This window comes from Pseudopodoces humilis, chromosome 8 (assembly GCF_049639895.1).
Source record: "Pseudopodoces humilis isolate 2021_Gansu_Grassland_sample_001 chromosome 8, ASM4963989v1, whole genome shotgun sequence".
In the NCBI taxonomy this organism is placed as follows: Eukaryota; Metazoa; Chordata; class Aves; order Passeriformes; family Paridae; genus Pseudopodoces; species Pseudopodoces humilis.
Window position 1 is genome coordinate 10,959,714 of NC_142207.1, and position 27,787 is coordinate 10,987,500.

Here is a 27,787-nt window from a genome sequence, read left to right on the forward strand (position 1 = left end):
TTTCTCTTTATAGTATCTTACAGCTGTTACAACAGAATCTGTCAGCAATTGCTGCCCCAGTTAACAGCAAGGCTATCAGCAGGAGTTTGACATTTCTATATAAACTGATTCACCTGCAAAATTTAAATTTTTAAATTTAAATTTGAGGAAGCAAACTGTATACAAACACAACAAGTTGAAGTAAAATAGTCCCTGTGATTTGGACAAACATTTTCATCAGGGTCAGAATTTCAGTAGAGCCAATATCCCAGAAGTGTCATCAACCACTGATGGGGAAAATCCACAAGGAAGGCCCTGCCAAATCAGGAAGACAGATGGGTGCCCACAACCAGATCTGACCCAAAGATAAAGTCATCTCTGCTGCTAGCACTTGTTGGACAGACATAGAAAGGCTGTGTGCAAACTGAAAGCGTGAGGACCAATACACATGCTTTCTTTTTTCCAGTGTACTTCTCAGATGAAGAACATGTACTTGGCATAAACATCATCATGTGCATCCTTGTAAGGAGAATATCCCTCCCAAATTCTGAAGTTAGTTAAGAATTTTTTAAAAAAACACAATATACCTCAGAGACTCAAAGCATAAAATTTAGCCAGTCTAGTGTTTCACTGAGATGACATTCATCTTGAGGGAAATGACTGAACACATATAACCACTAAAACAGATATGGAAGCTGACGGAACATAATTGTGAGAAAGAAAACTAAAGAGAATACAACTGAGAGTTATTATGACAATCACACAACCACTCCACAATTCCTGAGCTGCTGCACCTTTTTTTATATGCACCCTGACTTTAAGGAAACCAAGACACACACACACACACACACTAATTGCACACGTCTTGCTTCTGGTTTGCATTGTAAATACTGTTCCTGTTTTAAGTTATTTTTATTCTTATCCACACACACCCCTCACCAACGTTCATTAAAGCATATTAATGTCCTTATTTTTCTGTTTATTCTAGGTACAAGAACTTGACTGCATCTGTTAGAAAGAACAAGTTAAAACAACCTCATCAAAAGGCTGCAGGGCGCTTTTATCTCATTTGCATGGATGAAGCCAAGCCCATATGAACAGTGGACTTACACTGTATGTAACATTTTCCCAGCATTTAGGCAAACAGAATCTCTAAAAATATGTAAAGGAGAGTATCACTTAATTCTCCTGCTCTATACTCCTCTAGTCATACAGACTTAATGACCCAAATTCTTTACAGAATTGGCTCCACTACCAGATTTAACCACAGCTGGTGACCCACTACACCTGTAAATACAAATCAAGTATTTCAGAGTTTGTGCAGCGATTTAAAAGTCTGCTACTGTAAATAAAACAGTCCTGTTTTTAAGAACTGAACAGGCTTAATCTAAGCTTTTGGATATACAAAAAGGTAGCTTACAAGCTTACATGTTCCTTTCACATGGCAGTGAAGGATTTTGAAGCATCCTAACAGTTTAACATCAACAATGGGAAAAAATGGCAAAATATGTAAATTCGAAATCTGCATTGCAAGTTTATACAAGTGTTGTAAATTCTATTCAGCATGTCAGAGACTGACATTTTGCCTGAACAGATAAACAAAGTGCTGAGCTGAATGGTATTTGCCTGAAGATCAAAATGATGATTTCAGAATCAGTTTTAGACCCTTTACTAGAGAATATCTCCTATTCTTTAATAATATATTTCTTGGTTTCAAAGGAGACCAATTATTTTAGCCAATTACTGTTATTATACATTTTACCGCAGAAAGCATCCATTTTATCTGCAACTAATCCAAGCGCAATGAACCTCTCTTAATGCTCACAGAGCATCTCTGAGAGAAGAGAGCACTGGCCTGGGGCAGCAGGACCTGCATCTCTCAACATGAAATTGGGCAGGCCACTTCTCTTTGGCTTCCCTTTTCTCATTTTCCCCTATCCTCTCTGCCTTGTTTATTCAGGCTATGAACACAATGAGATAGGAGTCAGTCTCACCATTAGCATTAGAAAGTCTGTTAAATCAGGTTTTCTCTTCACCTGAGGTGAGTGCAGTGCCTGGATACAACAAAAAAGAGCTATTTAAGTATTTCCTAAGTCTGTGACATTAACAAATACTTGTATGAATTGTTCTTTCTTCTCTTACCACAGGTAGGTGCTTTCTACTCTCAACACCAGTATGTAATAAAACATGAAAATTCAGGTGCATCATTGAATCCACCTTTTTCCATTTGATAAAACTAAATCTACATAATGGCACATGCTAATGTGTACACAGAGAGACATCGCAGAGCAATTGACAAAAATGGCCAGTAATGCAGCTGGGGGCTAAGCCTCCTCACTAATTCTGAAGCTAAAGAAAGTTGACAGAAACTATAGGACAAGAAGCCTTCACTCTAGCTCTCCTGAATGAACACCAACAACCTAAGTGCACCACACAAGGGGAAGGAAACACTTTCTTTTCTCTTTCCACTCTTTTCAAGGATTCCCAATTGCACAGCAGGCTCAATTACCACACCATTAACTACAGAGCCTTACCTGCGGCAAGAGAGAGCAAAAACAATCCCTCTTACACCCATCTGCCAGGGAAGGTGTTCTGTTGTTAGTACATGCTCACACCACTCAACGGTGCATGAAATTCTTCTTTTTAAGAAGTACAGAGGCATTTTGCTTTGCCTCAACAGAGTACCAAGAAGCAACCGTGCAGCAAGGATTGGCAGCTACATTAAATACTGCCTAGTGCAACTGCTAAGCAGGACACTAAGTGCAAGTTTCTCCTTTTTATTATCCCTGCTGTGAGTGGGGGAAATAAAGAGCTCCAAGTGCTTCACTGATGTAATATCCATGCAGGTCTTGTGACTTATTTGAAAGGTCACTGGAGTGAGCTTTCAAATTTTCTCTGTGTGAACAGTTTCAGTGTTACTTTAACATTCAAATGCATCAGGCACTATTTAGTGTACATAGTTCATTCTAAAAGACATCTTTTGCAGCGCTATAATGAGTCCTAAACCCATCATATTTTTTAAGGGTCCTGATCAATTCTTTAGGTTCATGTGATTAATTAAAATTATAACACCACCACCTTTCTCAAGTATTTAAAAGGGATGGCTCTCATCAACAAATAAAGAAGTAAAACAAAAAAAAAAAGTTTCTAACTGTGGTTATACTTGATGTCCTGTATTCCGGAAAAACACCAGTACTCTTTGTAAAAAGCAGAAGACCTCTCACTTTCAAAACACATCACTCCCTCTGGCTGAGTCACAGATCTCCATCTCTAAAAACAGGAAAAATCTAAAAAACCTTCTCAACTAAAAATCTGCATGAGAAAGCTTAATTTACAGCTTTTGAGGAAGTTGGAGCATTGTCCACAAGCTCCTGCAGCACAATGACAGCTACAGCACAGCTACAGAGCTAAAATAGCACATGCACACAAGAAGCACTAAAAAACCAAAGTTATGGCAGGAAGTGATGGAATAGCTCTGAATGTCACCACCGAGAGAAAGGCAGGGCAAGCCACAATTTCCCTGGTGGTGGGAATATATAATAATGTAATTTTAACTAAAAAACTTCTTAAAGAATTTTTTATCAGGTCTTCAGTTTGCTCAGTTAAGGCTATACCACACTGCTAGTGGAAGAATTCAAATACTCTCCAAGAAAATTTCTGAAATGAAACAGTTGCCAAAACACTGTATTTCTTCAATTTACTTCTCCTCTTCAGTAACCATGGTTTTGGGGGTTTGGGTGTTTTTTAACAAATATTTTATATAAACCAAGTATTTTTATTTGACAATGTCAGACTACAAATTTTCACAACAGGGAAGATTATTTCAGGACCTGCGTTATGCAGTTTCATCAGTCTGAAAAGGCAAGCAAATCCTCCTGATTTACATGGCTCTTTTCCCACAAGTAAGGCATTTCTTACAAGAAGAAAAAAAACACAGGTGAAAAATAAGCAATGCAGAAAATATCCAAACTTTATTAATGAGTAATGAATCTCATTTTAGTCTTTGATTTAGACTTTTCTTTTTTCAGTTTTTTCAGTTTTCAGTTTTTCACTCCTAAAATGTAACATGAAACTAACTCCTATAAACAACATCTGCTGAAAATAATGAATAAAAATTACTTTGTTTATGCAGTTGTGTAATGCTTTTACTAGAATTCAGAAATCAGTAAAGTGGGGTTAGTTCAGCATTACCAAGTGAAAATAGTCTTCCTTTGTTCATATTGAGTTTCTTCTGATAGGAAAAATAAATATCACGTTAATTCCTTGAAGAAAAGCCTCAGTTTTCTTTAAAGGAAATGGATTCAGCTTTTGCAGAACAACAGCTGAACTACTCTTTTTCTCTTTAATAGAATTCTAAACTAATAGCTTGGAATTATAAATACAGTGTAAACATACAGTTAGCAAAACAAATGCAATACAACTTTCCTAAGTACTTTACTACTTCTATAATTAAAAGCTATAAGAAAGTCCAGGGGACTTTGATAATAGAGAAATTATTGCTATCATTCACATTTAGAAGTTCATACCAGCCACCTTTATGTAGCATGGCTGTCACACTATTAAAAACTCCCACAAGAAAGGAGACCGGAAAATTTCTATGTTTTTAAAATGCAGAAAGGCAGAGCAAAACGAAACAGTATTTTAGCACTTTTTGTCCCGTTCCACAAGGCTTTCCAGAAGGGGGGAGTTACCAGCCAGAGGGACCACATCCTCTTCTGCATCCCAGTGGTGCCTCCATCACGAGGCCAGACATCCGTCACCACCAAAGCCACACAAGAAGGAACAACCGCCCGCCTCTGCATCAGCAGCGCCCAGAGAGTCCCGCAGGGAGTGGGCGGCTGTGGCCCACCACACCTCAGGGGAGGCAGGGCTGAAGGGATGGCAAATTCACCCTCTGGCTGACAACACAGTGCCAGGCAGAGTTCAGAGGTTTGGTTGTGAAGACGTAAAATACCAGGATATTGTTGAAGATAAGAAAAGGCAAAAAGGTCAATTGTGTCCCAAGAGATTCCCAGCTCCTGGTTTTAAAAGCGCCTCTCAAGACAGCTCACAGAAGCCATGCTGCTGACCTACACTGCTGTGCAGACATCTGCCCACTCCCCACTTGCTGCTGGCTACATCAGTCCCATTTCCTACTGCCCCTCACAATATCCATTTCCCTGTCCCTCCTACTCAACTTGTTCCTTCACCTTTCCCACGCCCAGCACTTCTTGCCCTCTAGCTCCAGGTCTTATTTCTCCATCTGTGCCTCCCATACCTCACCCACGACCTTGCATCCAACCTCTCCTACTCCTCAACAAACCAAGAGGAGTGAAGAACAGAGGAAAACAGGACGGCAAGATGGGCATACCACAAGACAGGTGAGGCAGGAAGTAGAGAAGAAGCAGTCAGATTATAAAGAACTTGGGTCAAGAGAAGGTCATGAGGAGTAGTAAAACCGTGAGCAAACAAGGGACGTATCAAAACACAGCTGCCCTGGTATTACACCCTCTGTAGTCAACTTCTAAAAGCTACTGCTGACAAAGTATCTTCCTATCTGGACCTGTGTCCTGATCCAGTTCAAGGATGCTTCAGTGCTTTAACTCTGCAGCTGCATAAGAAAAGCAAGGGATCATATTTTACAGTACTAAATTATTTCCCTATTCATCAATTTCCCAACATCAAGGTATATCAAGTTACATACAGAATCACAGAATTGTTAGATTTGGAAGGGGTCTCTGAAGATCCTCTAGTCCAACCCCTCTGTCAAGGCTGAGGGTTACCCAGAGCAGGTTACACAGGAATGCATCCAGATGAATTTTGAGTGTCTCCAGAGAAGAGACATGACTCCAGGACCTCCCTGGGCAGCATGTTCCAGTGCTCTGCCATCCACAACATAAAGTTCTTCCTCACATTGAAGTGGAACTCCTTGTGTTTTAGTTTATGGTCATCATCCCATGCTCACTGTTTGTATGTGCAGTGCACCAAAGCCCAAGAGCGTTATCCCCAGATAACATGGCCATTACTATTGTCACATGAGCTATACGCAAATATAATTATTTTACTTCTCACCATTGAAAAGTTCTTTCAAATCAAGCATGCAGCTTCCTGATATACTTCACCACGTGGTGTTTAAACAGCTGTCCCAGTACCCCTACACTGCTGCAAAGAGCTGTGTGAAGAGTGCAAAGGGCATGGCTGCTACGCAGGAGAGCAGCATAAAGAGAACATATGGAAACATGGCAGGAATCAGAGCTGGGGTGAAATCCCACCCAACAGAAAGACCTAGCTCCAGCAGAGGGTATCTATCTGCAGCCATGACTGATGCTTTTCAACTCAACCTGGCTAGCAATGCTATGATGAACTACAGCAGCATCAAGTTAATACAACTCACCAGCTCCTAATTAAACTACACTACATTGCTAATTGCTGTGTATCAAGTGGTCTTTTGCAGCATGCCTGATTCCAAGGAGGATGGACCAATCAATTCTCTAATGAGTCCTCACTTCTGGAAGCACTTGCAAAAACACTCTGTGGACATTCATGTAGCCACAGTACATAAAATTAAGCAACAAAAGCCAAGTTTGGTTCAGTCTAATTTTTTATTTTTTTCTGATGATATAGAGGAAAAGTATGTCTATACAAATATGCACACCAGCACTCATCAAAATAAATTCTGTGAAACCAAGCTGATCAAATACCTGCTCTCATGGGATATACCTATATTCAGCTCTCTAATTGCTTCTTTCATCTCTCCACATGAAAAGCAACACTTCATCTCATTTCTTCCAAGATTTGTTAGCTTAGGAAAATTAATCCCTTTCACAGGATTTGATAGGTGTGGATCAGTATCACTTACAAGATAATGAAATACATATCATTAATAGCATGCAGTAGCTGACTACAGGATGAGACAGACTACAGTAAAGCAGGCATTTTCCTTCAAACTTCTTTTGTATTTGGTTCAAGTGCATCAACCACTTGCATTTTCACCAAATGCGTGCACCTTTCACTTCTTATCAGTCAAGGCATTCTCCTTCTGCTCCTTTCTTAGCTGAAGCCCTAAGTTCACATTTAATGTTCATTCAATACAAAAGAGCTTCTTGCTGCTCTTCTTGGAGTTAAAACCTTTGCCATTTGTAAGAGACATGAAGGTCATAATAGCCTGAAAAACTTTAAGGATCACCAAAGGACTTTGCCCATTATGGCAAACTGTATAAAGAAGCAACTCTTCATCTGTGACCACCAAGCTCTCCATCCTGCCCCTCCCCCTTGAAAATGACTCCATGAATTCCTGGAAATTTGGACCGTAAGTTATGCAACCTGACTGGACCTTGAGATAAGATAAAGGTGGTACTATTTTCTGATTATCTCAGACTAGGAAGGAAAAAGTAAGCTGGGGGAGCACTGGTAATAAACACAAAGAATCCACGCTGCGAACCAACACAGAAACTGAGCTGAAAATCAGCTTGTCTGACTGGGTCCAGCAGGGGGAAGCCATAGCCGAACCATTTAAGATGGGAAGCCCACCAACTCAAAAGAAGAGAAAGACTGAGCATGGGACTAATTAGCATTGGAAGAGAGGGAATCATTTAACCAATAGAATAAAATTACTGTGTAGCCAAATTAACTGATTCCTTTGTTTGATAAAATGTATAAATGGTGAAAGTCTGGAGTGACCTCTGCCTCCCACCACTGAGAAGACAAGAAGAAGAGGACCAACTGGATGTTGTCTGCATCTCTGGGTGGTGATACATTTTTACTTAATCTGTTACTCCCTTCTTATTTTCTTATTTCTCTCATTCTACCCCACATTTACCGTTAAATAAAATCCATACTATGGACTTGGACATATGGTCTAGTCTGTACCTTAATTTGGGCAGAGGCATCTCTCTAATAATCATAATTACTGGATCTTAACACCATAAATACTAAGTAGAATCAGCTGTTTATTATGAAGCTACTCTCTAATCTCTGCATCACACTTTCCTTTCTCACCTGTTCCCTTGCCATTCTTACTCACATTTTTGGATCTGTAAGTTTTCCATGGCTACTTCTTGTAGGCTGTACTGACCTACCAAATTCAGAATGCCTAAAAACTTCTACTGCTGAAATGTGTAAATCTTTTTGGCTTGATGTCACTAAATTAAAGTCTTACAGTCTTACGCTAAGTCTTATCCCAGATGTTTTTAGCTGAGGCTCACAATTGAACTTAGCACATGAATTATGAAATTGGTCATTTTGAAATACTGGGCATTCATCCTGCAGTCATGAATCTGAGATAAGAAAAGTCTGTTTCTGAGACCACAACAAAAAGGAGATGAAAATGCATTTCTTTGCCAAAGGTGAAAATTCTCAGACTTTCAAAGTTCACAAGTCACCTCTTGTCCTTCTGTTAAGCACCTGTGACATGACAGAACTATGAATACTTCCATCAAAATCTCGAATTTCCTTGTGAGTGCCACCATGGAAAGTACTTCACACAATCTATATCAACAATGGAACCTATCAGCAACTACACTTGTAGCAATTCTTCTAACTTATTAGTAACATGCTCCAATTCATACTTACATTGTCCAAAAGCCTGAATGACAAAGAAGGACTCTGAAATGCCAAGCACAATGAAAACACTTAAGAAAATCTTTCCCACCTGCTGGATTCACTTGACCATTCATGTTTTCACCGACTTCTAGAACAACAACCTGCTTCCTCTCTGTACCCACTTTCACATCTCTCAAAATAAACCCAAAGGCATTTCACAAACACCTCCTAGACCAAAATCTCAGGAGAAAACAAGTTTACTTGGAGTCTCCTTCCTTCTGTCCCAGTGACCCTGTATGTGAGGTAGAGGTATCCAAAGGTCCCCTGAAAGTAAAACTAGCATATGCACGCAGCACCAAGTGACAATCCAGGAACTCCAAACTGAAAGCTGCCATGCACAATTCAGTTTATACATCATGTGTAGTTTATTTTATATGGAGAACAGTTATTAAGACATTTTTCTATTAGTAAGATCCGATTTAGTACTTGTACTCAATATTCATGGCAATTTTGTCAGACTGCATTAAAAGATTTAATCTCAAAACTCCCAGGTGGAAGAGAGAGAACTATCAAATGTCTCAGAGAAGGAAACCAAGACACATGATTTAGGAGACAGCAATAAAATAGGGAGTTTGGTATTCAGGAAAGGACTAACTACTCTTACAAATAAAAACTTTCATAGTGTCAATGGACAAGCCAATCTTGATTAAAACCAGAATCTGATTATAGAAGTTTTCTCTCTACTTCATAATGTGATCATTGGAATAACATTGCTGTGTAAATTTAATTTCAGCAAAATAAAAGTTACAAGATTGTCTGTGCAACCCACATAAATATGTAATTTTATAAAAAAGGACCAAGAAATAGATTACATTCCACTTTTACAAGTAATATGTCTCATCTTCAAATTCAATATAAAACTGTTCACTGTATTTCAAAAATTAATGAAAAATAACACCATTCTACTCAATTTGTTTAATGTAAACTATCATAAAATATTTCATTCTTCATTGCCTCTTCTTGCTTTTATGGGAACACAATGAAGACTGACATATATTGCTTCTAGTTCTCATCTTGTAACTAGGAGTTTAATAAAACCCCCTTGGTGAACCAGATCCAGGGAAGTATGTAAGCCCTTGATTTCAAGTTAGATATATAAACATCCTAACAGTCCTGTGTGCTTGTATTTACAGTTTTCAGGAAATGAAACACTCAAGGCACAAAATGTACATAAACACTCAAGCATCATGTGATGAATTGTAGCTAATTTTAATCATGTAAACAACAAGGGTCCATCCAATAGCACACTGAAGTAATTTCCCATTTAATTTCAGTCTTATTAAATCTCTAAAGATAATTGGAATTTAAACAAGGACTCTCTAAGACTATTGCTAAAGAAAATGCACCAAATAAGACATGTGTAGCTCCATGGCATCCTCAATCTTTTCACCTTTCTTCACTAAGAAACCAAACAAGACAACACTTCTAATCCTACGCATAGAAAAGGGTTTTCAAACCCACCCAAAATGACACATACTCAAAAATGACATATGCAAATATAGTTACTGATTTTCAACATGCACTCATCCCAGAACAGGACTAAGAAACGTGACCAATGCCTCCACTGTCCTTATACAGAACCCAGCCAAGGAGCATGGAAACTCCCAAGGGTTCCCAAGAGCTGGCACAAATCTCCATTAGGAAGAGGAAGATGGGAGACAGGAACAGGAACAGAGCTCACTCCCCAAAGAACTTTCAGCTGTGATATATGAACCTCACTATGCATCTAAAAATCAGTGTATGTTTGAGAGGACAAGAGCTCAGCAACAATACAAAGTAGCTTTCAATTTACACAGCTTACAGACATATGGGCTAAATCAAGGCTTCCTCCAGCACCTCAAAGACCCTTTAAAATATTGTTGAACACTCTTCAAAAATGTCTTCTCTGAGTCTGTTCAAGTAAGATACTCTTTGTGAAGCCTTGCAAAGACCATCACTACCTTCCTGATGAAAAGTCATCCTCAACTTCATAAAAAAACATGATATCCCTATAGATCCATAGAAAAACAGGCTTAAGTCAACCAAGACTTCTTGTCACACTGCTTCTGGCACCAAGATCCCTTCTGGGTCATCCTCTGGGGAGGCATACAGTTGCCAGTAGTATTCCCCAGGGTACCATCTATACACCCTTCCCAGTCCACATATTCCTGCCATTCCCTAATTGTCTTGCTTGGGTTGGCTGCAACCAGACCTTCAGAAAGAATACAGGAGATAGCCTCAGCAGGCCAGAAGGAAAAAGGTCACGAAGGCCAAGAAGCCTTTTGAGGTTAGAAAACCAAAAAAATTATAATTCTTCCCTCCTAGAACCCTTCTGTAGAGAACTGGAGAACAGAGCTTATTTAGCACACCTTTCACTAAAAATAAACACTGCTGTTGTCTCTTCTCAGAGGGCCCCATGCCTCTCTGAGAAGCTATAATGGAACTGGATCATGGAATCCAAGAAATGCTTCTTGTAACTATTAACATCCTTATTCATGAATATTTATATTCATGACTATTTATTGTTTCAACTTCCAATTAGTTAAGAAGCAAAAAAAAACAAACCTGACCAAACTTTTACAGCCAGTACTGAAACAAGGAGCAGGTACATAAGATGCACAACAGTAGTATGGTATGGATACAGATTTATGCAAAGAACTTTTATGTAAAGAACTACTGTGCTGCAATGAACAACTGAAAACCAGAAAGACCAATACTTCTGAACTTCTTCTGAAGCATCATAACACAAAATAAGACTTAAATGACAGCAGGCAGCTACTTATCAGTTAGCTTTACCTCTGACTGTGAAGTATAGGACTATCTAACAGCACAATCTCCTCTCAAATTTTGACATGCCTCATTTACAGTGTTATACTTCTGATACTTGCCAGGTTTTACATGTTGACACTTCACAGATACATTTTTTCCTGACAGCTTCTTTACTAGCCAACTCCAGTGACAGATGATTGAAGTCAAAGAGTAAATGGTGTAGTTTCTCCAGAGGAAATCTGGTGTAACAGCAAGCTAAACACTGCCCTTGCAAGATCAGATTCCATCAACTTTACAGCTTCAAAACAGTAGCATCAAATCCTCCTGGAACACGTGTACTGCAAAGAACAGGTAACTCCTCACAACATGCCTCCAGTGGAAGTGTGCCCCATGGCTGACTCAGGGCTCAGTAGGTCTCCTCTCTGCTCCATGATGAACCAAGTGCTAGGACTCCACCATCACTTCCAAAGTAAACAGCGCCACATTGTCTGTGGGAATCACCCAGACTCAGAAAACAGCATGAAACAAATATCAGAAAACAATCAGGGCCCTCACAAAATCTGCTGATCTGGAAAGAACTTGCTCCAGTGCCCATATGTACTCCTTACACACACAGAGCCAAATGAGCTGAGATGCTCTATTCAGGTTACCTACCAACATTCTCTCAATAAGGAAAGCAAGAAACCAAGAGCAATGGGGTTGTTCATATCTGCACCTCCAATGAACAAAGGAATTGAAAAAAAACAAACAAGCAAACAACCAACCAAAAAAAACAACAAAAAACACTGATCTCCAAAGCAATCAGTTAAGGAAATGAGAAAAAGACCTGTATACACACTCTCATCAAAACAACCTATATGTGAAACCAAGAAATCCCACAACTACACCACTAATCACATTATAAAAGAATAAAACACTAAAGTTTCTTTTCCCATGAGTTACTTCAAAACTTTTCCAGTATTATTTTGCATTGCTCAGGATCAACTTCATAGAAAACGTGGAAATAAAAACACAGACTCAGCTCTCTAAGCACAGGTTCACATTTACCTTTATTTCCTTCATACCATGAGAAGCCAGTCTTCACTGTACAAACCAAAATAACTTACTTTGATTTTAAGATAATTAACAACACTATTATGTATCAGTTGAGATACATATTGCCAATTTAAGTCTAAACTGCTTGAGAGAAGACTGGATGTACAGCCCCCACGGACTCCTTTCAAGAATGTACTTTCAGCTCAGTATATATTATTCCCTCAATGCCTCTTCCGTTTTAGGAAAAGTAATTCCAACTTTGAGGCTTTCTCAAATACAACTTTTCTCCCTGCCTGCTTTCACTTTTCCTTCCTCTTCCCCCTCCCACAAATGAGCTATTAATTCCTAAATAAATGGAATTAAGTAGCACTTAGGATCAGGAACCACAAGGGTCCACTGGCGCCTATCTCCTGTTTAGAGGTCTGTTTAAACAGGAATTAAAAGAAATCCCTTCAGTGGATTTAGGCCCAAAAGCTGAAATCTGCAAACATAGGTTGACCTCTCTGGAATGGTCCCCTGGGTGACCACAGAGGAACCACACAGACCCTGGAGAAGCTCTCCAGAGACAAACACCACTTTTATAAGTTTGGTACAGAGATGCAACTGGCTAAACACAAATTAGGAAACTCTCCCTTGTACTTCGAAACACCGAAGCACAACTTCTCTGTGTTCCCTGTCTTTGTATCTCCCTAGCACAAGGAAAAGAAAACCACAGACTTCATGTCCAGCCTGCTTTTAAAAATTAAGAACTTGTTTCATGATGCAATGGCCACCCTGAGCAATGATATTACTTGATCCAAGCATCAGCGCGTGTTTGGTAACCAGAAATCGCGACCATGTCCAGGTCAAACAGCAGGACGGCAATGCCGGACAGGAGCACACTCCTCCAGACCCACACCTCACCTGCGACGTCAGATGCCCTAATTCCGCTTAGCTTAAGTATCTTCCTTGTGAATGGACTTTGATGTGCCTTCGTTTGGGCACAGTACTGAAAACAGCAGTCATGATGCCTTTAGTGTATTAGTCAACCCTTTTTAAGGCCAAGGCCACTGAGCTCGAGTGTCCCCGGTCTGGCAGCGTCCCCTTCAGCGGCCACAGGACCGCGGCGTCGGGGGACACGGCCACGGCGTCCCCGCCTGGCCCGGGGGAAGCCACAGGAGCGGGTCGGGGACTCCCGAAACCCCGGCCCCGCCGCCCCCGGCCCCGCTCACCCTTCTTGTCCATGAGCCACATGAAGAAGAAGCAGGGCGCGAAGCCGATGGGCCCCCAGAAGACGAGCAGGGCGATGTCCCAGCCGCTGAAGCCGAAGGCCAGGCGGGCCGAGTTCTGGATAGGGCCCCAGGTGTTCCACACCAGGCCCTGCGCGAAGCCCAGCAGCGAGAACAGCAGCAGCACCAGCCACCGCCGCCCGTACACACGGCCCGACAGCGGCGGCAGCCGCCCCGCCGGGCCCCCCGCCGGCCCCCGGGGCTGCGCCCGCGGCTGCTGCGGTGGCGGCGGCAGGAGGGGCCGCCGCTCCTCCGCGCTGCTCCAGCCCAGCCCCATCTGCGGGGGCGCTGCCGGGGGTCCGCAGGGGAGGAGGGCACGGGGCCGGGGGAAGGGACACCCACACTTCAGCCCCCGAGCGCGGCAGCGCTGCCCCGGCCCGGCACTGCCGCATGCGCGGTCGGGAAGGGCCGGCAGCCGCCTCCTTCCTCCGCCGGCGAGGGGAGGAGGAAACCGGCGCCGCGGAGGAGAGCCGAGCCCGCCGCCCGCGGGGAGAGAGCCGCACCGGCGGCCAGCGGGGGCGTGCGGGACGGGGAAGGCACTGGGCCACCGCCCCGCGGGGAGCGGGGGAGAGGAGCCCGGGGCAGGTGAGCGGCCGCCCACAGGCGCAGCCGCCCGGGTGCCACCGGCAGGGCCGGGGAGCTCCGGCCGTCACGCTGCCACCCGGCCCCGCCCTGCCGCGGCGCCCGGGCCGCGCTGCCCCTTCCCCCGCCGAAGGCGGGGCCGAACGAGGCCCGGCCGAGCCGCCCCGTAGGCAGAGCCGTCGGAGCATGGCCGGGGCGCGGAGCTGCCGTCCCCCCGTGCCGGGTAGGTGCCCTTCGTCCCGGGCCCCAGCGCGGCTCGGCTCCAGGCCCGGGCCGAGGGCGGACACGGGGAGAGCCAAGCGGCGGCTGAAGCGGGGCCGTGACTGGGCCCGCCGAGGCTCTCCGTCAGCTCTGACACGTCCCTCTCGGCCGCGGGCCCCTCACCGCAGTGTGGTACCTTCGCGCAGGGAGGTGCTGCAGCAGGACATCCCTCGGGTATCGATCCTTTTAAAGGGAGAAGGAAATCGTGTTGCTTTGGTGGATACAAATCAACCATGGTCCGAATTGTGAGGAAGAAAAAATAGCGGGGTTCAGATACAATATGCACTGAAATTCATTTTGAAATAAATCGCGTGAATATGCTATCATGTGGGAAACGCTATGCTCATTAGTATTATCATTTAAAGAGACTGAAGTATATATTCATTAGACTAGGTTATGTGAGAGTTTGTCTGTATATCAACCATCTGCACTTGTCATAAAATTAATGGCTTGTATGCTGCACAGTGCTTCATCTTCCCTAAAAAATTGGGTATTTCAGTGTGGCTTGATTAGGCATTCTGTCACAAAGTCTGGAAGTTGGCTTGATAAATGCCCCATTAAATGGGGAGAGCTGAACGGTGGGATCTCCACAGACTGGTTTCAGGTCCAGTGTCAGTGTCATAACTGTTGATGTTCTGGGCAGTGCACAGCTGAATTTCACACGTGGCCCTCCTCCCACAGTTTTGCAGCCAAAACCACATAATCCCATGAAATTCTCAGAACATAACAGACATTGCATTTTGTTTAGTACACACAGTTCATTTTCCTTGACTGAAAGTGCAAAAAGGAAGTATATGCTGACCAAAATCAACAGAACTATGATCAAAAGGAGATTGTATTTTGTCTACAAAAGTTCAGGAAATGCCCCAGGAAAAATAAAATTCATGCACAATTAAATAATGGGGGGGGGACATACAGCAAACTCAAATTTGAGGCTGCTGTGTACAGCTGCAGTGACAAAAGTACAGTAAAAACATAGGATGAGATTCAGACTTGCTTGTGACTGATGCATATTCTGGTAGTGCTTTGGGGCCCCAAATATGATTAATTCCCCATTTTACTAAGTCTTTTTCATACATTACCACCTCAGCATAGTTTAGCCCATGCCAAAATGTTCTTTCAATTTAAAAGGGTATGTTACTACTGTAATTTAAGTGATTTGATGGCATTCATCCAAAGACAAAGTGCTGCTATTTGCAGAAGTAAACAATGTGAAAAAGTACTTCTCTCTTTGAGCATTTTTCAATTAACTGTAGTAATTGTGGAGGTTTCATGGTTCTAGTGGCAGGAAATCCATCCAGAAATAAGGCAAGTGGGGCTTTGTGGTGTCCTTTTAACTGCAAAACTTGTCTCATGCTTCGTATTATCTGCATGGTCAAATGAAAACTTGAATATAAGCCGGATAACTCTTTGATAACTTATCCAAGGCACTTCATCTTATGATGGGTTTCAAGATATTTTGACTCTTTTGTGGGTCAACAAGAAAGAGAAATTTCTGAGAAACAGCAACAAACTAAGGGGCCTGTTGAAATAGGCTCAAAAATATCTAAGTGTATTTATTATTGACTTAATGATGATTTAAATAATTTATTTTAATTGCTTGATGTGAAACCACTCCATCTTTTCATAGCTTCACAACCCATATGCGCATCTTTCAGTCATGGCCTGACCTTTTCTATTCCAGCTATTTAATTAACACAGCGTAATATTCTGTGTGAATTATTCTTGTTTGCAGGATATGGTATCGGTTAAATTTGTTAATGTAAAGGAGCAGTGTATTGTTGATAAACTGTTAGAAACCAAATTAGCTTTATCTTGCAGCTAGTTGATTGCATTATTTCACTCATGGGTATAATACTCCTCTGAATATGCTAATTTCACTCTTTTCTCCGTGTGGTGACATTTTTACTGTTCTCATTACTGACATTTGTAATATTTGAGGTGGGGAAATTTTTCTTGCTTTAACCTCATTATAACATAGCTAAAGAGATTTGAATATTATCAGATGAAATGCACATATATTCAGGCAAGCAGAAAGGTTATTTTCTCTCCAGGCCCATAACTTTCATGCCTATAGCAGGTCTTGTGTGGACAGAATGACACCTAGATCCAAAACCATGATACAGATACCCATACAGGTACTAATTGCCTAAGCACAATAGTGTGTCCATTGGTAGGTGTCTTCATTTCCAGCCTACAAGCTCTGAGGTGGTTGTGTGACCATATTCATGCCTGTGTGCCTGTGTCCGACCTAAAACATTCTGGAATTCATCTTAGGAGGAGTTAGTTGCCTGGAGCTCTGATAGACTAGTGGTGACGGACAAAAATTACATGGCTGAGGCTGTTTCTGCTTCCAAATGCTCTTGCCATCCCTGAGGCAGGACTAGTGGATCTGCTTAGAAGTTGGAACCCGCAAGTGTGCCGATTTAAGATTGGCTTATTAATATAAACTGAGGCTCTGCTGGGTTTGTTACAACCTTGAGGCATCTTGGAGAGTCTGGTTCAGCTAAAACTCATCTATGGTGTAATGGTTGTGCTCAGCAGTCCAGGAGAGCTGGCAACCCTCAGTCCCCAGCACATTAGGAAGTGCCATTTGCTCTTTCCTGTCACCATGATTTTGACAGATTTGCTCTCCATGTGACATTCTTCAGAGAGATTCAGTGAACTTCAGAGTCCTCTTGGTTCTTACACCTCTCTCCCAACAGCTCCTGATGTCATGTATACAATCTTGTTCTTTCTTATGCCAACTCAGACCTTGCAATGTGACGAGCAGCAAGTGATTGCATACCCTGTAAAGGTTAGAAGCGTTTTGGCACAAAATAGTCAGAACGCAAAATTAATTCAAAGATTGAAAAGTAAATTCCTTCGAGCATCTAAAAAAATTCTCTTTACCAGGGATTTTCCTCAATTTCCAGACTTCAGCTGGAATTGTGACAGTGCAGTTTCAGAGCTGCCATAAACAACACTGGTGTAGCAGGGAGCTGTAATGAGTGTGTTCTTTACACCCCATCTTGAAAAACAGCTCTGAAGGGAACCCTGTGAGGTGTGAGCAAATCCTGTTCTTCCTTCCTCAAGTTTTGACATCCTTTTTCTTTTAGTTGTTCAGGAACAGGTTGGTTGAAATCTGCTCTGTCTTGGGCTTGGTTTGGACACCTTCCAACCTGTTTATTCAGTAACCTTCAGACTATTTTCATGGCTTTCTTTTTTATTGAGAAGTATGTAAACTCCAGCTCTAATGTCATACAATGATTTCCTTGGCCTTCTGTTTTTACAGTGCTTCCTTTTTTCTAGTATCAACAAGAAGCAAAAGTACAGACCAGACACATCTTCAGCTTATGAAAGCTGAACAGTTTTTATTCTTAAATTCAAACTTCATTTTTTTCCACTGGGGAATTAATTTTTACCTTTTGATTGCAGGCTGTGTATATTCCCACTGCAAAGTGACCATTGGAGTTTAGATGATTCCAGGTTTGTGGGAAGCCACAGCCTGTTGTAAGGTTCTCTAGGGAGAGGTGAGATAGCTTCTTTTTCTTCTCTTGTGGAGTGTACCCTTGTAGCTGGCTAATGAAAGACATGTCACTATTCCCTACACACCACACTGTAGATTCTTTGCTGCAGCTCTCGAAAGGAATATGCAAAAGTCACATCTGACTTGGGCTTTGAGCACATTTAAAGCATTTTGTGCTCCATTTCTGCTTGTTCTGCCATTCATCACCTACTTAATGATGGACGTGTAAGTGATGATTATATCTTCTTTGAGGGGGAGGTGGAAGCTACATGATGTCTTTCATCAAGGTAATTTTGTTGGCTACTTCCCTACCTCACTTAGCCTTCAGGCTCCGTGTCTTAGATGTTTTAGGGAGTTTCTGTTGGAACTCCAGCTTCAGCAGACTACTGCCCCTATGTTACCTCATTTTATTCAGGGCCACCATATGTAGTAACTGCAAACAATAACAATGGGGTATTTTACACCCCAAAGGTCTAAAACGTTAAGGAAATTCAGTTTCAAAGACTGATGGTTTCCTCTCTTCTGAAAACCTGAGAATTATGCAAATGAGCTGAGTCACAGGGATAGTGGAGGATGAGAATTGAATTGGGAAATACAGGATGAAAATCTCCACCATCTCCTTGCACTAGGACTGCCTCTGTGCAACTCTCATTGTGTCTGATGCCAGCAAGGAGAGATACTCATGGTGCTCTGGTACTGCTCTGTCCATTGTGTCTCTGATGCGCGTGTTTCTCATTTCTTATCAGACTGTGCTATTGTTCTGCTGTTGTCTTACATCGAAGCAGCAAGGGGTAACTTAATTACCTCTCTGCTATAATTAACAATGTAGACATTAGGGAGTTTGTGTCTGTTAGTCTAGTCATGTTTTGCTCTCATACAATAGGTACGCTGTGAGCACTGCAAATGAGTCGTCTGAAGACCCGATTGTCGTGGTAGGGGGTTGGGATCAAATCCATGTTGAGGACATAAAGCTCACAAAATACTGTTTGTCTCTGAAAATGTGACCCTATCATGTAATTCCATATAGAAAGAAGAGACTGAATTGATGATTTCTTTGTCTGTGCTTTTCTCAACAGGGACATATAGGAATAAAGTTTAAACTATTTTATGCTTTGTGATCACAGACACAAATTCTCAGAAGTAGATATAGTAGCATGAGATTTTGGGTTCTGTAAGAGTATTTTAGAAAAGTGCAACGGTAAGGTATTTTTGATGTCTTGGGATAAAAGTGCAACTTTAACCTTTGCAGTTTTATTATTTTGCTAATGATCAGGGAGTTATCTTAAAGTTCTGTGTACCATGTGCTTTTGAAGACCAGCCATAAAAGACATAATTCTAATACTAGTATTATAAGACACAGTGGTGAGTAGAGTGATGCTAATATTAAAAAAGAATATGAAAATATTGAAATTCTTCTACTGAAAGGAGTTTTCCATATTTACTGATAAGTTGAAAAATACTGAGTTTTGGTTGATTTTGTATATTGCAAGAAACTTCCAAAATTCAAAGCAGCCGCACTGTCATAGTTTGTATAATTAAAGGTCACCTTCAGTCTCCAGAAATGCAGGTGCAGCTGATTATAACAGGAGTTCATGGGGATCTGAGGAGACACATGGGCCTGCAGTCCTTGATCTTCTCTACTATTTAGTCTTGGTGTTTACAGATAAAGAAGCTTTGCAGGCAGTTGTTATTTGAAAAAGAAAAGAGAAAGGAAATCTCTGGAGGGAAAATGCTAAAGATACATTGGCATCACTAGCAGCAGTTTGTTGTATTGCAAAGTTGTGAAATGCAAGCTTCTATGTAAAAAGGCTGTGCTTTTTCAGCTACAGAAGTTTATTTTATGTTTAATAGTTATATTAAAAAACAGAACTAACATGAATTATATATTAAATTAGAAAATAAAAATTGAAAATTAAATTAGAAAACCTTGGTAGTTCACATTTTTGTAGGCTGTTTTGGTCAAGTGTATTCTTGACATTATGTCAAAGCAATATTTTTGCAGTCTATATGAACCCTAGGGTTCAAAACATACACTGTTAACAGTTTTTCACCAACAAAATTCATGTTGCAGCATGAGAACCTTTACAAACAGAAATAGCAATTTGAAGCAAAGATTAAAGGCATTTCTGGTTGTTTTACCCATGCTGAAATAAATGGAATAATGTAAACAATGAAATAATAGCCATGCTTGTTCTTTAGTATGCCTATAATAAAGAATCTGATAATCTTATTGTGCTTTTCAGAAACTGTTCTTGAGGTTCACATGGTGGGTTTCTTTCAATTTGATAATTTATGTAATTCAAAAACTTATTTTACCCTTTCAAAGTATAATTTCATTCTGACAATTAATTATACTTCTAATTCAGTCATTAATTATAATTTGCATCCTGTGCAGTATAATAGTGAACAAGGTCATGTATACTATATCATTACCACTTTGTGGATCAAATTTAAAAGGCTCCATTGTATTAATTACTATTTATTACAATGGCTTGTACGGAAAAAAATTATTTTGAGAATACTATTGACTATTTACTACAATAGCTTATGGGAAAATAGAGTAAATGAGAAGATTTAGATTCTTTTGTTGTTGCCATTTTGAAGTTCCTGTCAGTCAAGTTTGCAGGACTGAACAACAGTAAAGTCAGAATTGGTTACAGTTTCTGACAGTGAATTTTATACAGTGTATTCATCTATTTAAGAGTACTGCTTTCATACTTACTACTGACAAGGAATTGAAAAAGAAATACAAATAAACTTTGCTAATAATACGAGCAAGTTATTTTTTTTTTCTTAGAAATACACACATTAACTTCCTGACATGCCGGTTTCCTTACTTTCAATTATAATGTTATATTAGTATTGAATTTTGTATTAAATTTTCTGATTATTAGGAAATGTCAGAATTGTGTATCAGTGCCAGTGGGCTACTGGGAAGACGTGATTTGGCTACTGAATTTCCGCAGTAGCAGGTGTGTGTAATTTACACCCCACAGACTAATAGAAAGGGGGAATTTTGGCAGCCTAGCTTAAGGAAGAATAGTCTATCTTTTTATATCCTGTTTCAGATTGGTCAAAGACCATAGTCTTTTCCTTCAAGCGTTTCTTCTACTGGAGGAGACCAGAGGAGCTGAGGTCTTTCAGCATTCAGTTCATTAGCTGAAAACTGGCATGACTGCATTCTGCACCTGCACTGAGGGATGGAGGAGAGACAGCAGGCAGAAGCTGGCCAGAGGTTCAGGAAGAGCTTTCGAGGAAGAGCCTTAGGGGATTTAGGGGAAGGATTTCCTAAAAGTATGCTTGAGATGATGCGCTGTCATTTAGAGCAGCAGTGGGAAGTCCCTCCCAGAGCTGTGTTCTGGACTCAGCCCTTACTCCTCCCTAAGGAGTCTGGCAGCAATTCCCATTGCTTTATCTGAAGGACTGCATGAGGTTTGGGCATGACCCCCATTCCTATCTTATTTCATGTCTGAAGTCACTTCAACTTCCTGTAAGAAAAACTGTAAGATGCTCAGCCTTGCCAGAGGAGCACTGGAAAGTGAGTCCAAATTCCTCTTTTAGCCTCTTTCTTTTCTTTCTTGGGCTGCCCTCCTTCTGTGGTAGCATATGCGGAGAGGAAGGGTGTGTTGGCTGCAGGCTGCCAGAGTGAGCTGCAGACTGGTTTGTCCTGAGAGTCTCCATGCAACTATCACCTCTCCTTCAGTAATCAAAACATCTGCAAATCTAGGGCAGCTGCCTGCTGGCTGTGTGCATTTACAGTATTAACATTCCCAGAGTCAAAACTAATAACTGGCTAGGAAGTAATACCTAGATGTTGATGCAGCCTATCCTGAAAACTACTCATGGATGTTTAGAGGCATTCTGTTTGAACAGAGGAGGCTGATTAGAGTGCATAGTGTTGTAATCACATGCAGATTATTTAAAGTTGTTTTTTTAATTTACAGAGTTAATGTACTGTGAAACCATTAAGTCTGACCTCCAAACCAAGTCACTTATATTTGGTTTGGGAAGTTTGCTCATCCTCCCCCATACCTTCTCTTTTCCCACTCTTGGTTGTTGAACAGTTAAGATTTTGGAGATTAGGTGATTTTTTGACTCACCCGTCTGCTCTGTGTTGATGTATTCAGAATGTAATAATTTTCTTTTCTTTTTTTTATATATTTTTTAAATAAATAAGGACAAGGAAGCATTACAGATTTGTAAGAAAAAGCAGTTTGATGATGCACATACCAAATACGTTACCAGGAGTTCCTTGTACTCCCTATTTTAGAAAATAATTTTAATGCCTCTCAATTAAATCTCATATTTAAGCAGCAGGGTGTTTTGGCAGAAGCCAACTGCCACGCACTAATGAACTCTTATAGTTTGCTAAATTATTTTAAATGAATGACAGTACATTTAGCTTTTTAATGACAGTACATTTAACTTCTGAACAACTTTGATCAAGTCCACTTTTAGTTAGACTGCCTGCTGTGCTAAACTCTTAATTCCCAAACCCCACTCAGTTATTCAGAAAAATTGCTAATCAGAAATATTAAATTATTTTCTATTTCAGAAGCACAAAGTCTACTGGAGAGTACTTGGCCAATTCATTACATTTCTTTTACCTGTTCTTATTGCTAAGTCTGGATGAGGCTTAATATTTGATAGTACTTTGTGTAAAGACAAATGGAAAGCTTTCTTTTTTTAATTGGGAGATCTCTATTTTGCAAGGTATTGCCTTTCTAAAGAACACCTATGTTTTTGCCAATTATATAAGCTGCCACAGTTACAAAACTTGAGCTGAAACTTGGTTCATTTTTTCAGTTCCTGGTTGGATTCTGTACATGCCTTGGGTAAAGTCAAAACATGAGACAAATTATTTCTGCTTCCTTTTGTACTGTGAAGTCAAACCGTTTGTTGAGCCTGATAGAAAGAACTAAGCTGAAGTATTCCTTTTCTCTTGTGGATCAGAGTACAACTGAGAAAATGAAGACTCCCACAGAGCTTTTCTTTTTCAAGGGAATATGCATTTCTCTTCTCTCCTGCTACCCAATCTCCCCTAGGAATTTGATATTTAATGTCTGAGGTGTGCTATGGATCCTTTTTCTTCCTTGCTACACATTTTGTTTATTCACCTTTTACTTGTGCACATCTGTATCCAAACTGTATGTGCTTACATATGCTACACAACCTCCGCTTTTGCCTCGGATTCAATTACCATCAATCTCAGGCTATAAAATACCAAGAAGCAACAGCCCAGTTTATAAGGTCTTTGTGAAGCTATGATAACAATAACTGAAGAAAAGATTATTTTAAACTATAATCCTGCTAATCTCTCTTCAGGTCTTCTATCTTCAGATATCTCTTGTAATTACTTTTTACCATTCTACAGCATATGATTCCATCAGAAGTCTCTGTTGGTTTTGAGCAGAGTTCTCCAAATTATCATAATATCTATTTGCTGTAGTATATGATACTTACCTTTTACCATGTTCTTCTCTCTAGCAGGCACTTAGATATTCATGACAAGTGTTGTAGGGAAAGAATTTTGTTTAGCTGACTCCATTCTCACTAAGGAATACATAAAGGCAAATGAAGACACAGATTCTTTACACAGATCTAGCAAGAAATCTGCATTTGTCTTTGCAAAAATCCCTAATGTATATTTATTTAAGTCTTTAAATTTTCTAAAATGTTTCAAATGTCACTGTGCATTATATGTATGGTATGTGATTATATCAAAAGATATATACTTATTTAACAAAGATTTTAATACTGTTTGAAGATAGGAATTACTAGCATCTTAGTAAGACAGACTATCCTCTTTCACTTTTTCTTAATTTTATAGGGAAATACGTGTACAGCTGAACATGGTGACATGACAATCATTCAGTAGAGAGAGGCTATTTAGCCTAATTGTGTTTGGCTAACTCTCCCAGTAGCTTCAGCTCTGAGCTTCCCATTGTGTGTGTATGCACTGTGGTTAAAACCACACCTTGCAAAAGCATGATGTGCATGTGGAAATCACATTAGAAAGCCACACAGAATCAACAGTTGGCTTCAAAGAGCCTTCCTGTCTCTTCCAGTAAAATTTCTGCTTTTGTAGAACAGCCCAGCTGTTGACTAAAGTTTACAGGATAAACCTGAAGCTTTTGCAATAAAAGTCAGCTTTACAAAATCCTCCAGAAAAGTGTCATCAATTTCTTGCATTTATTTCAGTTTATATCCTCTGAAATACTGAAATGTAGTGCCCTTAAAGCAAAAAAACCCTGAGTAGTCAGAAAGACAGCCATACAGTGATAAACATGGCCTAAGAAGAAGTAATTTCATTTTTATGAGCTGGAAAATCTGAAAGGTAGGTAAGGCCTGCCAGCTCCCACATGGTGAAAGCCACCTCTGTACAATATTATAATTGCACTGGTGAAAGACAGAAGTTTTATAAACCCCCTGGGGGTGTTCAGATCTGGACCAAGGTTTGTGTTAGCTCTTGAACAGAATCACTGTGAAAAAACATGCTGAGCTTTAACCTCTTACCGTGCCTCCAGCCAGCCCTGGTAGCTGCACCACACATGCCCTTGTGTCTGCAGATGGTCTTTCTGCTTTCTCTGGACCCGCTCCCTCTAGGTATGCTAACCTATTCCTTGGAAAGCCCCAGAGCCTCCTCCCAGGGGTAGGGAACAGCATATGGTGAGACATACGGTCCCTGTGAGGCCTCCTTATGTCCTGGTTGTGTAAGTTGCTGGAGTGTGAGACTGGAGGCCAAGTGTCAGAGACATCTCTGTGTCACAGCAACACCATCCTGTCAAGTGTTGCTCTGCGTATGAGAGAAAATGTGGAAAACAAACCAAAATCCAAACTCCCTCCTGTCATCTGCCTTAGGAAAGAGAAGCCATTTAAAAATTTTATGTTCCACGAAGATAAAATACCAGAGGCCTTTAGTTTTAAAGCTTTAGAATGGAGTTTTCATGAGTGAAAAGTGAAGGATTTGGTTTCCCTGGAAGTCAATGGAAAAAGAGATCCATTGACTCTAGGAAATCCCAGCCCCAATACCGCCCACTGAGTTTGTGTGAAGATAGCAGCTTAATTTAGAAAACCAAAAAGCACATCTATGTGGGATTATAAACCCCGTCAAAAGAAGAGGGACTCATAAAAGTTGCCAAGATACAGCACCCAGCATACACAGGACACCTATTATTCCTCCCATTCCCACTTAAGCATTCATAGATTTATTTTGGATTTTTGTTGCATTTGAATTAATCCTGAAGAACATTTCTCAGTGACATTGTTCCCAGTGGGTCATCTTCTGTGTTCTCCCCAGCTGGCTCCACAGGGTTGCCCCATGTGCGACTGGGTGGTTCTCTGCTACCTCTCACACATGGGGAGCATCAACAGGCAAAATTAGCAGCCAGTAGTGAAGGAAATTTTCTTGGCCTGTATTTATTTAACTCATCGTGCATGCCAGAGCATCATTTGACCCCTAAATACAATGATTGAATTGGATTGTTTGTTTTAAATAAACTGCTGGAAGTCACTGGGAGCCATGTGTATCAGTTCAGTATGTTAAATCTTAGCCATTATACAGATACAAATTCTGGATGAGTTAACTTCAATAGGGGTTAAAATAATGAATGGATTTTTTTATGATCTGAAGCTGTAGTCCACCTCTTCAGCTCTATGGAGATGTTATTCCTTTTTTTAAAAAACTCAGATTTTCCTTCTGAACAGGTCCCTAAAGAAAAGTTGTTCTGAAAGTGCTGAGTTAATTCAAGATTGCCAGCATTTCAGCTTGACAGTTTCAGTGGGGCATATAAATCTCTAAACAGCAAAGGAATAAATGGAAATCTTGGGTTAGTTTAGTTCTTGGATCGGCACAACTTCCTTTTTCTAAAATTCTATCGAAACCTTAAAACACCTCAAAAATACCTGCTAGTTGGTTATGCTACTGTTTAAAGAAAATGCATGGGAAGCTGGTTTCCTATCTAACAATACACAACGATTTTGGAAAAGAATCCCATGCAGAAAGACTGTTACTCATTAAATTTATGTTCTCTAAACAGTGGATGTTATTTGAAAGTTTATTTTATTGTTAGTCTGTTTCTAAGCAATTTAGCTACAGTGCTTTATTGTCTAAGATACAAGTGAAAATTGTAAGCATGTGCCTATTTTTATTTTTTGCTTTACATTTTATGTGCTAATACACTGCTTTAAACTTTAATTTACATCTTCCAGTGTTTGCAGTACAACTTTGATTTGAAAAAAAATTACAAATGTAATAAAATAATCAGTCATAAACAAAGGAGGTCTTAATGTTTTCTGTCCTGTGGAAGATGATAGGTAATGCTTCATGTATGATAAATTATCTCTATCTGTTTTTTTCTTTACATAGATGAAGATGTCAAACCATTTCCTCCTGAGAAAACCAAGGAAATTGTGATGTCTCTAAAGCAACCTGCAGTCTTCTGTAACATGGTTGGTGACTGGCCAGCCCTGCACTGGAATGTGAAATACCTTTCTGCCATGTTGGAGGGAAAGACAATCCAGTTTAGGCTGGGCCTGAAGACTGTGGATTTAGGTGAGAATGAGGTGGACAGGCATTAATGTCACAAGTCTCTTTTTTAGGTCCTGCAATTATCTGCCTTCTCATTATAACTGTTCTTTCTCTAATGTATTGCTTTTCATTGCAGGCTTTGTTTTTAGGAATGAGATTTGGCCAGTAGTAGAACTCTCCCTTCCCTTTCTCATGTGTTTATTCTTAGTAGAAGGTCTGGTGCATACCAGCATTTAAGAACCAACCCTCTCAGTTTTCCTTCCGTGCTTTGTAGTATGTGTGTTTGGTCCTGGTCTTACAAGATTACATGATTAGACTGTTCACATGAGCTGAGCTTCCATATCCATAAACCTGACTGTGTTAAGAAATTATCTAAATAATTAGCCTGACTTGGGGTTTTTATCTGTAACGGTGGTAATTCTCACCTTCCTCCAGAGGCTTTTAAGACTTAGGTGATTTTCAGTACTTTAAGGCCCTGTGATGAAAGATGTGATGGAAGTATAAAGCATTAAGAAAATCATTTTACACCAGTGCAATAATTTCTATGCTAGCCCTCCAGATTCACTCATACATATTGGAGCATGCCATTGGAGAAAGACAATTTTCCAACTTGATTTTAAATACTACAATTTCATCTCACTCAGTAGTGTGTCTAGGGACAGACTGAGTTTCACACCATGAAGGGAAGATAGAAGAAACATGTTCCAAGGTGGTAATCTGCTATCCACTTGGAAGGTTATGCACTGCTTTATTCCTGCCCTTTATATCCTTTGCCCTCCCAATGACATAGCAAAATACGTTTTGCCATGCATTTTCTCCCTTTTGCCTATAAGGTATCTTGACTAGCTTCAGGATTTTTTTATTTAACCCTTAGGCCAGAAAAATTCACTTCAGAAATACTTAATATGTCATGGTCTTTTAAACCCATCCAGCTATTCTTTCTGTAGTCTAACCTTTTTCAGTTGGTCTTCCTCTTTCTTGGAATGTAGAGTCTGCACAAAGACTCCAGATGAGGGTCTGCCAGTTGCAGTGAAAGTGGTAGGATTACATCATACTATCTTTCTTAACATTGTGAAATTCTCTTTCTTCACAGCATCATAACTATGTTATTTCATGTTCAATTTTTGCAGAAGGAGTGATGAAATAAGTGTTAGAGGGAAAATGTTTGGTGTGTTAGGATTTCAATGCATTTTACCAGCATGGATTAATGATTTCTATGCCATTCCTGAGGAGAACAGATACTGTTTACTCACTTTCTACAGATGGGAAAACTGAGGTGTAGAATTAAAACCTTGG

The 27,787-nt window shown here is 40.4% G+C and overlaps 2 protein-coding genes across 2 annotated transcripts in view; one reads left to right on the forward strand and one right to left on the reverse strand.

Annotated features, from left to right (window-relative positions):
- SLC49A4 (solute carrier family 49 member 4) overlaps positions 1-13,887 on the reverse strand; it is a 70,778-nt gene extending 56,891 nt beyond the window's left edge. Inside the window, exon 1 of the mRNA XM_005519971.3 lies at positions 13,554-13,887. Within this exon, the coding sequence (XP_005520028.2) occupies positions 13,554-13,887 (334 nt within the window). The remainder of the gene's footprint in view (positions 1-13,553) is intronic.
- Positions 13,888-13,910: 23 nt separating this feature from the next.
- The window catches only part of HSPBAP1 (HSPB1 associated protein 1), a 38,530-nt gene continuing 24,653 nt past the window's right edge, over positions 13,911-27,787 (forward strand). Inside the window, exons 1-2 of the mRNA XM_014249216.2 lie at positions 13,911-14,415; positions 26,330-26,515. Coding sequence (XP_014104691.2) covers positions 14,001-14,415; positions 26,330-26,515 — 601 coding nt within the window. The 5' untranslated portion in view covers positions 13,911-14,000. The remainder of the gene's footprint in view (positions 14,416-26,329; positions 26,516-27,787) is intronic.